Source organism: Chenopodium album, chromosome 1 (assembly GCF_948465745.1).
Source record: "Chenopodium album chromosome 1, dcCheAlbu1.1, whole genome shotgun sequence".
NCBI classification, from domain to species: domain Eukaryota; kingdom Viridiplantae; phylum Streptophyta; class Magnoliopsida; order Caryophyllales; family Amaranthaceae; genus Chenopodium; species Chenopodium album.
The window spans coordinates 87,230,887-87,245,264 of NC_137834.1; the positions used below are offsets into that span (position 1 = coordinate 87,230,887).

The following is a 14,378-nucleotide window of genomic DNA, read 5'->3' on the forward strand; positions in this document are numbered from 1 at the left end:
TAATTTTAAAATGAATTTAATTCATATTTCTTTTTCTCGTTATTAAATGTTGTAATATATTTTTACATGTGTATAATATAGGTACTCACAATCTAACTTATATGTAGTCGAAAAGTCATGTGCTCCAACGACGATATAAGTGCAAAGATACAAGTTGTAGCATGGGGCAACTCCGAAAAAGGGGAATCATAGCAACAAAGATCTCATGGTAATTGTCTTTGATGAAGGTTTTAACCCTTTGGCTGACTTGTCAATTGTCATTAGTATAGATCTCCAACCAGTTCATGGTCAAGGCTTAATATAATGCAATGTTTATTAATTATTATTAATCAATCTAATTATAGAAAATCAAAAATGTAAAATCCCAAAATCATTGGAATTCAGAACATTTGACCATCCAGTTACTGCCACTAAAGTAATCATAGTGTATGTCGTGTGGTTTGGCTCCAAAAAGGATAAAGCACCAGACAACCCCAGTTGCTACTTTGCTACTTCCTCACTTTTTTTTATTGTTTGTTTTTTTAAAAAATAAAAATACTATCGTATAATCTATTTTATAGCAGTACAAATGTACAATGTCATACTGTCATATTATATGTTTAATGTGTTTCTTTTAAGCATGCAATATCACCGTCCATAGAGTACATAGAGTACATAAAAATATCACAAATTTATTTAATTAAATTCATTAAATTTGTTGAATGTTACTCCATAGAGTACATAAAAGAACAACATAAATGTGCTCCATACTACTAACTCTGAACAATCAAGTTATGAACCTGATGCATCATGTATGGCATTTTGGCATTATAATAAGGGTGGCTCCGCCTGATTAATGAATATTAGTATATGGTTGAACTCCGACTCAAATGCCAAATCTAGGTCTAAGGGCCTATACTGATTTACTGAATTGAACTGAACTAAATTAAATATTTTATGAGAGAAGGAAATTAGAAACTGAACTGAACTAAGTGGGACTGAACTAAACTAAATTGAATATCTTATGAGAGAAGAAATTATAAACTGAACTGAACTAAAAATAAGCTGAAAAGAACGACCCTAAACGTCAGCCCGTCTGGAGTACTTTTTTTTATTATTTTTTATTATACCCACCAATTTCCCGGTTTTTTTTTTTTTTTTTTTTTTTTACCCATTTAGCACAAATTTATGTTTTTTTTTAAAAAAAAAAAAAACCATCTAGCTAATTGGCCAACACGTCAATGCACAGGGAAACACAAAATGTTATATTGTTATGTGTTCTTGGTAGAAAAAGATATTTTTAAAGATGGACAATGACAACTTTCCTTGCAAAAAATTACTTGTAGATTTCTAATCGTTTAAAACCAGCAATCAAATGGGCCATAAATCCTTTGTTTCAAGAAGAAATGACTGTTAGTTAACCTTACTAGTTACTACATATCAATGATGGTAAAATAACCAAATGAGAACATACAACCAAATCATAATGTGAAACTCTCCAAATCAGTAATTTTAATTTGTAAAAGCCTACAAGTTACAAATAGTTTAGGGCGCTGATATGTGCAAATTCTAACTATGCAGTGTATAACCTCAAATGATACAAATCGCACAAAAGGTTTCTACAAAGGAACAAATCTATTCAAATCTTCCACCACCCTACATTCAACCAGCTCAATTTATGAAACTACAAAGTCTGTTGACGTGAAATTGGGGCCATAGGCACAGATGACGAAGGACTATAGAACCCGCTTTCAGATCCTGGATAAGGCTGATACGAGTTACCCTGAGGAGCTGCATAAGGAGACATACCTGTGACCGTGGCCCCAACAGAAGGGTATCCAGACATAGGGGGTGGCTGCGGGGTTGCCCCGTAGCTGTAAGCCACATTAGACATTGATCCAGCAGTCTGAATAAACTGAGGCTGCATTGGATATAATGGCATCGGTGGCAAAGGGGGAAGAGGTGGAGGGGAAGAGGATGGTGGGGGCGGCTTCTCACCAGCTGTTGACTGTGGATTCTGTTGCAGGGATTCAGGATGGGGGAAGGGTGGCAACGGTGGCGGTGGTTGCTGATTTTGAGGGGGTGGCATCGGCGGGGGTGCTGGTGTATAAGTTGCCTCATTCTCAAGTTTGGGTCTCTTATCAGAATGTTGGGGATCACTAGAGGAATCTGTGGTGTTGCCGAAAGCAACACCTGACACCAAAGAAGTAAGGACGTGACTGAGCATCTCAGCTGAAGCAGTAGAAGCAGTAAGCTTAGCTGCCACTGCGGCAGCTGCAGATTTACGAGAGTCGTCCTCAGCAGACGTAACAGACTTATCAGGCAAAGGGACTTGTCTGGTGTATACAACAGGATTTGGTTGCCTGTCCCCAGAAGTAAAACCAGGTGGTGCAGAGGAAGCATGAACATCTTTCATACCCTGTTCCTCCATTGTCATGTTGCTGTCAGAGCTCACAAACTGTCGACAAACAATAACGGCTTGATCCGATTGCAATTGAGCAGCCTAGAGATGCCAGAAGTGCGGAATAGTCAGCACAGGAAGAAAGACATTATGATATCCTCAACTAAACTAAATGAAAAATGAAATAAATTCCAATAGGTAGTTTCAAAATGTACTACATTTCTGGTAAGTGTAAGCATCCTAAATTTTTGAAAAATCATCTACATAGCCACTAATTGCAGGGACAAAGAAACAGCACAAATAATATGCAGTCAAGAGGTGAGTAAGAACACAAGCGTTTTCCCCCTCTATTTTCTTATGGGATGGATGCGTAAGCTTAAAATTATCTTTTTTTTACATGTGAGTAGTACGTGGTAAGAGAAAATAAATGGCAGTATCAAGATATTGAATTTGGCTAGAACCATAATTTACCATCTTATATCAGTGAACATTGGATATGATGAAGTTTAACTTACTTGGAGCTGACTACGCACTTGATCCAGTTTTATTTCCTGCAAACAAGTCAAAACATCACTCAGTGCGGTTACAGAGTGTAAAAATATCCACAAAACTTGTATAGCCACAAACACAACCCCCTCCAACCACCACAGTGCAGATTGAGAATAAAATTAGGGAAAAAAAAAAAAAAGGTCTGTTGAATATGTTATTTTCTTTGAGAAACCACTTACAAAACTAAAGTTCAAGAAACCGCCTTACAAAATACATGTTTAAGAGTTTTTCTTCTAGCCACCGTAAAAAATAAAATAGCCATTTTGCCTTAGCTAAACAGCCACTTAGAATTTGGGTCATTTTAAGTAACTAGAGGCAGTTTTATAATTTTATTACAATCACACTAAGTTACGTCTTCAATTATAAACTTAAAAATAAAAATGCAGCAATAGAAAATCACAATTAAAGCATACTCTAAATAATTTACCTGCTCTTGAAGAGCATCTTTCAAATGCGATACAAGACTTGCCCTTGAAGCTTCAAGTGTTGTCAGCTGCTCAATGCATTCCCTCAACGCAACATGCTGTCCTTGCAATTCAGCTCCGCTGAATTTACCTGTTTAACAAGGTGTTTAAAAGAAAATATAGCTCAAAACCAACAACAGACATGCATACAAATCATCATCCAAAAACAGAGGAAAACTTTTGTAATAAAGAGGAAGGCATATGCTGATACGCTATGCGTCATGTTTCATTCTCTCAAAAAGCAGGTTTAACAAAATGCTCTTCATGAAAATACAGCTCCGTATAGTTTTGTTTCTTTGGATAAAATACTACACAAGATTATGGCAAAAAATTTGTTTCCAATTCTCTTATTTTTCCACAGTCGATTAACGATACATGATGACACTCGAGTGCTCAACTGACACAAGTTACAATCATAATGACACCCGAGTGCTCGACTGACACAAGTAACGATACATGATGACACTCAGGTACTCAGCATTTAAAAAACCAAATGTTGGTCCCATCCATATGCCATATAGGACTAGCCGAGAAGGTTTAACAAAGAAGTACCGTCGCAAGACTAGGTTGAAAGACAAGACACGTCTGAAACGCATAAAATTTGGGTTTTGAATCAAACAATGTGTAGGAACGACCGACTGAGACCCTTAAACATTAACAGGCTATATGTTCTCCGACTCACGTGCAAGTCTCAATTGCCAAGAATCATGCCAGGAATTTTGGCAGAAACTAGCACCAAGACGAGCAAGTGAAATGGGATTTTGGATAAAAAAATATTGTGTAGGAACGACTAAACGAGTCCCTGTGAACACTAACTGACAAGAATCCAAACAAATAATTTTGCTGGAACAAGTTCCAAAATAACAAACTGATGCATAAATGGTACATTCTATTCATAAAAGACCTAACCCCTTAGATATATCCTACTATTAGATTTCTTATATTGCACATGCAATGTGCGTGTCTCTCCTAGTAAGTACTTACTGTAAAAACAAATCCTATGCACACTTCAAAAAATTATTTCTGTTCTCTATCATCTTTTGCTTCTCGATCCTGACTGAAGAATCAGCTGCTAGGTTTTTTCACATCTTTTGCAATATTAATATTACCCAAATAACTTCTTATTATCTCTCTTCTCTATCATCTTTTGCTTCTCCATTCTCCCTAATCCTCAAAATCCCGATCGATCTACCCTAATAGCTAAATCTCCATAACCCTTGCTATCCTAACTTTGTGAAGTTTCCTGGCTTTGATTAAACTGCAGACCTCACATGGCCCACAACAACCAAATTCCTACCATCCCTATTCTCTACTAATTTCAACAATCGTGAGGCCAAAAATTGTGATCAGCTGACTCGATGGTAGTAGGTCCTACAAAAATCTCCTTGTTTTGAAAATTTTGAAATAAAAATTAAAAAAAAAAAAAAAAAAAAAAAAAAACGAAAAACCTAAAACCTAAAACCCCCAAAATATCCCAATGTTCACTACTAACATGCCCATAATTGCATCTATGAAGAAATATATGTTGGCAAAATCATCGCCACTACTAGATATGATTGCGGGTGGAATGGTATTTGTATTTCAACTATGTGTTGGATAGTGGAGGTGGTTTGTTACTTGGTTATTGTGAAATTCCACCTCCAGTTGTTGATATTGATTGCAATGACATAGTGCTCTCAATCAATCAATCAAAGCCTTAATCCCATAAGACACAGTGCTCAGATTACAAGTAATTTGATAAGCATATATGAATGGTTGTACTGGTATGTAACATGATTTTCAAAATGATTAACCAACATTAACTAATTGTATCATAAGTGTTAAAATGAATAAAATTGGAAAATTTAATTCACTTGGAGGCTTGGAGCTACTATTATTGTTTAGTACTCTGTAATTGTCACATAAGTGTCCTATACACGAATCCAGCTCCCCTAAGGAAGTCCTTCAAAAGAATCGAATTGAATATTACCAATACTTTGCAACAGAGAAAAACTATTATGACTTCAGATGAAAGTAAAGCAAGTTTCAAAAAACATCTCGTTGTCAAAGATACGAAAATACTATAGACCATAAAACCCCAACAAGGTAAGAAGAGAAGTACATTTAAAATCTCTTAGTGCTATTGCACAAAATTTCATGTATAATTGAAAGAAAACACTGCTAAAGCAAGGAGCTAAGGTTTCACTAGGCATGCCTTGTACTTGCAGGAAAGCATTGTAAAACCAAACATTTACGGTTTACACATGTATTCCACCACGATTCCAACATTAACACCAATCTCCTGGACTATTAAGCACTCCATCATCAAATAACCAGGGAAGGAAACAAATCACTTCACATCTTCCTACATAAGACCACCGCTTATTCCAACAAACTCCACACACAATGCTCGGTTCTTAACTTAGGTTATACAAGGGCTAATAAGTTCAAAAAAGGGGTGTTTGGTTCATAGGTTTTAGGTATAAGGTTGGAATGAGTAAAACCCTTGATGTTTGTTTAAGATAAATCTAATTTCTAAACTCATACCTCAAACCCGGGGGGAAGGCATCAAATAAAAAAGAAGATATCCATTCCCAAACAAAAACTAAACACAAAATATTAAGGGTTCGTTTGGCATCACTGTGGTTTTGTGTTTTTTGTTTTTTAAAATCATATGATAAATAATGATCATAATGAATAAAAATTAGTCAAACTTATTAAAATCATAATAATTTTAAAAACTGACAACAGAAAAGTAGAAACACCTTTTTCTTGTTTCCTGTTTTTGGTTTTTTTAGCCTTAAGAATCAAGTTTCAACCCGATACTACCTTTAGCTTCATTCTTGTTTCCAAACCCACACCGCTATGTGAGCCAAATGCCCCCTAAATTAATATAAGGGCTAATAAGTTCAAAAAAATGAGAAAAGATAAGAGTTCATATGTTTAGATAAAATAAGATAAGGGTTGCGAAGTTTTGGCAAGGACTAACCATATAGTTAGCTCAAATAAAATAAGATAACAAATAAGGGTTAATCAGTTCATATAAGATAAGCACAAGGCTACCCATACTGCCATATAAGATAAGTAAATTTAAAGTAACTAGAGCACTACCCTTGGTGTGGACAAAAAATAATTAATGGGGTATAAAGTACTTCTGATATATTTTACACGTCAATTAGTGTTGTTATATACTTATATTGTGGGCTCATTATTGTAATTATATAGGCTTACATGCATATTTGGAGTTATGTTAGGGTTTTATATTTATTAACGTTATTTTTTTTAAAATAGAATGTTTATGTTAGTTTAATAACCCAATATAAAAGAAACGTAGTAAATTAATTTTTGGGATTTTTAAGTGTTTGAAGAGTGACACACAAACCTTTTATGATTAGTATTATTAACTGACCTTATTCAAGAGTTTTCGAAGGGATTCAAAAACCAATTCATTCTTTCAGGAGTGATTAAACATATCGTCTTCTACTTAATTTTAATTTTTGGGTCAAGATTCATACTTTTGAATCTAGAATCATATCAACCGTAGTCCTAGAATATTTACATAAACGATAACAAAACAACATAACACATTTGATAAACAAAAGTAAGGTCCAAGAAATAATAGCCAAACAATTGTTATTCACTACAGGTTTCAGGTGGTCAAGGGAACAGGCTAGCTGCACACTCACGTGTGGGGTAAAGTTCAATCAACATCCTTAACAGCATCATTGACTACATTGTATACGTAAATGAAATATAATGCTCCAATATTTCAATACTAGCCATCTACTCTTTTTTAAAATAGTATAATCAATTCAAGAAAAGTCATATGACATCACACTATACAAAAGAAGATTGAACCTAAAAAATCCACAAAATTGAATCTACCAACACATTACATTCGGAGGATGAATCATAATGAAATTGAAATTTGATGAGGACATTCCAAAAAGAACTAAGAAATTTACCTGATTTAATCCCGCTGCCAATATCCTTTATAAGTTTCTCCAAACAGCTAATGGTATTTGTACATCTACTCAGTAAGGCATCTTCATCCAATTGACCCCCATAAATCGTTTCAAAATCTGAAACTATTTTATCTAACATGTTTCCAATAGACTGTCTCTGTCCACAATCAAGTGGTGAAACTTGTGTTAGTAATCAAGTTATCATGCAGCAGAAACAAAACAGATCAACTAATCAGCTAGTAAGACTCCTTACAAATTTGAAGCTGAGTTGCTTCCCACTTTTATTAACATTGTTTTCTGGTTGCCTGCCCATAAACTCTTCCTTCAAGATGTGCCCTCTTGAGCCGAACACTTTCCTTTCATCCCATATACTAATCTGTAAAGATAATAGAAGCCAGATCAAAAGGGTTCATTAAATTACTTGAATAAACACATGTTTAAATGTCATGGCATAGAATCAAAGAAAATAATATTTCTATTTCAAAAAATATACGTAACCCGTGCATTTGCATGCACACAATGTAGTTCTAACTTGAAGGAATTCAGCATACATAATATGACATGCTATAGGTGCTCGACTTTTATTTGATGCATCATTCTCACAACACCAGATATCAATCCAACTCTCTATCCACGATAGTTAAATTCTATTTGGTAGGGTTCAGCAAATAGTTATTTTTAAAAAATATCAGATACAAACTTGATGCTTCTTCCTATTACTTCTCTAATTCTTTCAGTTTCTGGCCCTCAAAGCACCTATCTAGAATTTCAATATGCACCAAAAATGCCATTGAGCATTTCCATGCTTCAAAAACATATGCGATGTAAATATGCATCTAAAGAACAGTGATAGATGGGGCCAAGTAGTAAATTGATAACAGAAATTACTGAGGAGACCAAACGTTAGATAGTAGCTGCCACGTAATACAAAAAAGACTCACCAGTCTACGAGCTGCATTTTTTGCAAACTCATCTCCATTGCGTATAACATCACGAAGTGCTTCAGGAAGGACTCTCCAAAATTCAGCAACGAACTCAGCACCCTTTCTCCGACTATTCTGCAAGATATCATTCGCAAGATACAAAAAGGCCAACCTTTGCTCACGTGGAGAGCTATGAAATTGTCGGTCCCAGGTTTCAACCACTAATTTTGCTTTATTCATGTGAAAAATACACCAATGAGATAGAGCTATATGATGTCAAGGGTAACAATTGACAAGTGGAAGAAACTGAAAACAGTGGCCAACATAACATGGCAATATGCCATACAATTAATTGATGATTGATTTGTTAAACAAATTAAAAGAAAAAGGGGGGGAAATGTGGCCTTGAGCAACAGATACAATTAAAGGAGTACGATCGGATTCACTTACATCTCTCACAATCTTTACACTGAGTAACAGAAATAAAACAGATAAACAAAACTTGACAGTTGACAGTGTAGAATACTGGAATGTACAGTACACTGAAATGACACTGGTTGTAGAATATACTAGTAGACAACACTTCACAGCAAAAGTTGAGTAAAGTAAACAAATCCAAATATATGAATGACTAGATATGAGTCCACAATGATTATTTAAGAAAATGAAACGATAGGAATCCATAACATTATCCCCATGATGATATAACATTATTCTACATACTTTCCATAAACAGATCTTTAAATAACAAAACCCAACATATACTGAATATGGATTAAATTGAGCTTGTAGTAAACTGAAATTTAGGATAGAAGATTGAGTAAACAAACAAAAAAAAATTATTAGACAGCTTTAAGGTAAACAGCTAAACACACACACACAAGGAAGAGATGGAGAACAGCATATAAATTAATAATTAAAGGCAAATAGGATACTCTCTATGCTCTGTTGAGAATTATTGAGCTTTGTCAATTTCTCTACTAAAATCTGAGGGTTGAATGTGCTGCCCATTTTCTCTCTCTTTATTGAGCAAGTCCACCACGACTACACAAAAGGCTGGTCAGTTCCTGCCCTTCCTGGTGGACCTTTAATCGAGAAAACCTTCAACATAAAACAAAAAAAAAAAAATATAAATAAAAATAAACAATGAGTTAGAGTTAATCACAAACTCACAACAAGTACATGTAAAATGTTCATAAGAAGCACTGCCAACATCCAGAAAAACTTTCTTACAGCATTATTAAAGTATTCAAGCTTTTTAATTTCTTATAAATCTGTCTTTTAGGAACATGGTCCCACGTCCCCTTCATGTAATCTCACATTAATTGATTTTGTTTCAATCCTAATAGAAATTCAATCCATATTTTCAACATAATATTCAGCACAATTAAAAAAATAACTAGCCATATTGAACAGTACAAGTTTACTCATCTTCAGAGTATCTTATACAGGCAACTTTATATAGTAGCATACCATACTTTCAAAGACATGTTACAGCCAAAGTCCACAACTTTTGATACAACGTAATTGCTACTTTCCATTTAATCTCCCTTTTGATATTTTATACACAACGGAATCACACATAGTGGAATCACATTCCACCAACTGTTGAGTTATAATCACATTCCATCAATGTGAACAGAAGTTTCCAATCTCAAGCATAGTACTTGTAGTAACTAGTAACCGATACTTGACTTAAATGAGTGAATGATCCATTCCAGATTTCACAAGCAAAAAAAAAAGGTATAGGCAAAGTAGGCCCACAACATTACTTCTCAAGGAACAAAGAGTTCTAAACGGTAAAGGCCACTTAAACAACTTAACATATGTAAAGTTCAATGTGACTACTTCATACCAAGTGGCTGAATTTACAATGTATGAACACAATTCAATAGCCAAGTATTAACAGTGAAACCTAATTCATTCATAATAAACATTTTACTTGATTCTGAACACGACTCCTAAGTGTCAATGGTGGATAACCACTACACTCGCGAAATTTGAAAATCATTACAATACGAATATCAAATTGAATCCAAACCAAGACTTAGCTAACAGTAAGAAATTAAACTGTTGATCAGGAACAGGATGGAATCATTAATTATTATTTGACTAACAATTTAAAATTCTAGCTAGTACAGAACCAATGTAAAAGAAGAAAATTCCTAAATTGTTTAAGGCAACCCAAAAGTTAAAACTGCCAACCCTTTCAGCAGTTCAACTTACTTTCTCATATATGTAGGTTTCTGAATCTCTTATCAAACACCCACAAAATAAATTACAAAAAAAATTGTCACGAGATAATCTCAATGATTTAATAACAATTTTTCATTTTTTTACATCCACTCATTAATTATCCAACTTGAATTTAAAAGTTATAGGAAAAAAATTAAAAATAAAAATTCCATTCGTTCTTGATTAATGAGGCACCAGACAAAACAATTCACACAGAGTAATAAAGAATGAAAACAGACAAAAGAGGCAAACTTTAGCAAGAAAACCCTAAAACTCGAATGGAAAAATAACTTACAAGAGTTAGAAAATTAAACTGAATAGATAAACCCCATTAAAATTCAAACAATGAGGTAAAAAAACGAGAAAGAAATCAAATTTCAATTAAAATAAAGATATGAAGACGAAACAAAAATGTAGAAGCAGGGGATAAAGAAAACAACTCACCAGGAAAAATACAACCAAAGCCCAGAAATTAAACTAAATTGAAGAGGACAAAATTGGATAAATTAGGTATAATTACGTGAATTAAAAGGAAAAATCATCCTTTTAATTCGATTTGGATGGAAGAAATTGAAAATAAAAATAGCAGGTTAGGGTGAAGTGCAGTAAATTTGGATGCAGGGGAAGAGAGAGAAAGAAGAAGAAAAGGGGACGAACAAATAATTTGGGTTTGAAGAAGAAGAGGGCAACAATACAATTGCAAGGGTGCGTGAGTTGAGAATTTGTTTTTGCCAGATTTACCCCTGTTTCCTGTGGGTTTTTTTTTTTTTAGGGTGTTTTTTCTTTGATTTTTCAATTTGTTTTGGAGAGAGATTTCGTCATCTTATTTTGAGTCTAAAATTCTTTGTCTTTGCTAATGTCTGAACTCGGAAGCTTATAGACTTTTTTTTTTTTTTTTTTTTTTTGCGATAAATAATGTAGCGTGTGTAGCCTACTATTATAAATTTTTTTATAAAATTTTACTATCTAGAAAATGGCACAAAACAACATGTTTAGTTACCTACTTCGGTCGATTGCTCCCGTAATTTTATCTCACTTTTCAACTTGTTAAGAATAATCTCATATGGGGAGTCCAAGATTTTATTACCATATGGGGAGGATGGGACGGGGATGAAAACCATAACCACCTCGCCCTGCCTCATACCCGTCACATACCTACACCCATTATCCATATATTTTTAAAAATTACATCAAGTATGCAAATTCTTCAAGGTCTGAAGACTTGATATCAGAGTCAAACACTTGTTGCTAATATGATACTTCCTTTGTTTTTTTTTACTCGACCCGCTTTGACTTTTACACTATTCACTGTCCATTCTTTAACTATCTTTTGTGAATAATATATAAAGAAAAACATATTTATGTGGAATTTTTTTGAATCCGTGTCGATAAGTTATATCATGATTATATATATCTTTTATAATTTTACTTATAGAGAATTAAAGTTATTGATCGTTAAATTTTGCATTGGCAAACATGATAAAAGAATCTGGTTAGGTAAAAAAAATAGAGGAAGTATCACTCGATGTTAAAGAGAAAAAAAACGCAATGCGTATATGCTATCATTTTGTCAAACAAAAATAGATTGTGTATTAAATGATTACTTTTTTGTAATTTATTTCAGTATGTATTTAGTAATTCATTATTGCCATTTTATTGGGCTAATTTTCCCCCTTCTTATAATTAGGTAAAGATGGCATTGGGTCGGGCCGGCTCAAAGCCCAGCACGAAAAAATAACGGCACGATACTGTGCGTGTGGGTCGAGCCTGGGCCGCCTTTATTTGGGAGAAGCACGATAAGGCACCGTACGATCGAGCCCGGCACGATGAATCACATATATATCGGTTTTATTGGCACATTTATGATAGTACAGTTTAAATAGTAGCTTTTTAAGTCTTTTATCGCTTTTTAGGTCGGAATTGCATAAGTTGTCCATTTTGTGCTTTATTACGCTTCGTTTGTGCTTTCTTAATGTTTCAGGTAGTTTCTATAACTATTTGGACGCTTTTAGAGTGGTTTTGGGAGAATCGGACAATGAAAGGATGAAAAGTCGATGAATCGAGGTTACTCAATGAAGGATATATGTTTGTGGAAGCTTAATTTGAGATTTATATGCATAAGTAATGAATATAGCATCCACAACAATCGTTATGCACTTTTCGGAAATGAATTTGAGTTGGAAATGAAGTTAAACGATATTTTACGAAGTGTCAAAACAACCTTTGCTCACTTTTTTTTATCATAACATGAGTTCTACATATTGGATTGATGCGACTCAAATTGCGTTGGAAATTAGACTTGAAGAGATTTCCAATGATAGGTCACACACCCCAAGAAGCTTCCTAAAACATAAGTTATGGCCATTTTAATCCAAGCATGTAGCCTGCGACCATATCCTGCGCCTACTCGAGCAAGCCGTAGCTACTGCTGGTCAGCGGCTGACCTGCACCCGCAAGTTTTGTAGAGCAGCCAAAGCAGACACAGGCTTCGTCGTTACACATCCTTCACTCGTCCCTCGATTTCGTCGATCTTATTCATGCCACGTCACCTTCTATCGTCCAATAGAATTAAAACTTATGTACGAAGTATATTATTTTCTTATTTATTTTCTTTAATTATTTTATAAATTAGTTTTAGGATAATATAAATACTCATCAAGGGATATTATTTTGCCCTTATGTCTTTTTATATCTTTTTTATTTTACGTTCTTTTTAGTTTTCTCTCTAACCCTATTTTCTCATGGCATCTCCATGGATTCTTCCATGGACGATTCTTGGGTTTATTATTTTAATTCATTGAGGTAATTTTATTTCTATTTATTGCTTTTAATTATGTTTTATTCTTTAGATTTAGTTTTAATTATTTATTTCATGCTAAAGTAGTTTATTTCTAGGGTTTGGGAATCCATATTTATATTATGAATTTTCATCTATATTATTGATATTTTGATTATTAATTTCTCTAATTGATAGTGTTTTATTGTTAATCTTGCAATCTGATCAATTGTTTGATTAATTATTGTTAATAAGAGTTTGAAGTCGTAAGATCTTACTTTTAGAGGCTTACCTACAATTAGCAATTATGATCATGTTAGCGGCCGAACTACATATGCTGAATTGAGAGCGTAAAGACCCAGTCGTAGGCTTAGTAATTGCTCTAGATAATTGATTGATTGAATTGTTATTGATATTTGATAGATTTAAAACTATAAACATGGTGAACCATAACCCTAGGTCTTTTTATTAATTGTTTTATTCCTATATTAGTTTAGACTACTATTCAACCTAACTCGTGACATAGTTTAGTTTCTCCAATTTCGTAGAGGTTAAATTGAATAGATATCTCTCCGTGGATTCAACCCTACTACATTGTTAGTTGTTTTTGTTAGGAATTTATTTTTGACAGATGTACGACAACCAATCACACGACAAAAGCATGCTAAAATCAATGCAATTTTATTAGGCACGCAACTCCGGCACGGCTTGGCACAATGGCACGTGGGTGTGGGTCGTGCACGGGCCAACCTTTTGTAAACTTTGGCCCGCAGGGCACAACACGAAACTCGTAGGTCGAGCCATGCACCAGGCCTAACCAACCCGAAAGCCACAAGACACGACCCGACACGACCTAGAACCATCTTTAATATAAGGGGGGTCTAGGACGGGGGAGGTGGATGGGTGTGGATATTCAGGTGCAGGGTGCAACATGAATGATTTTTGATTTGGATCCATTGTGGGATAAGAATGAAAATGCTAGATGGAGTTGAGGATGTCGGCATATGCCCCTGCATATGCACTGTATTGAGGGAAAAAAATATCGATATAACCAAACCCGTTTTTGTAGGTCCAAAATAAATAACATATAACATATAAAACTTATAA

The 14,378-nt window shown here is 34.3% G+C and overlaps 1 protein-coding gene across 2 annotated transcripts; it reads right to left on the reverse strand.

Annotated features, from left to right (window-relative positions):
* Positions 1-1,463: 1,463 nt before the first annotated feature.
* LOC145560800 (uncharacterized) lies at positions 1,464-11,254 on the reverse strand. 2 transcript variants are annotated; one of them, XM_081621810.1, is made up of 8 exons: positions 10,940-11,254; positions 9,196-9,361; positions 8,279-8,526; positions 7,591-7,713; positions 7,338-7,488; positions 3,357-3,484; positions 2,896-2,931; positions 1,464-2,482 (listed from the first exon to the last, which is right to left on the reverse strand). In XM_081621810.1, the coding sequence occupies exons 2-8, from the start codon at positions 9,269-9,271 to the stop codon at positions 1,664-1,666; spliced, it is 1,581 nt and encodes a 526-aa protein (XP_081477936.1). In that variant the 5' UTR covers positions 9,272-9,361; positions 10,940-11,254; the 3' UTR covers positions 1,464-1,663. The 2 variants fall into 2 exon arrangements, with proteins under 2 accessions (XP_081477936.1, XP_081477935.1); XM_081621809.1 differs by having other exon boundaries at positions 7,338-7,494; positions 10,940-11,253.
* Between the last annotated feature and the right edge of the window lie 3,124 nt (positions 11,255-14,378).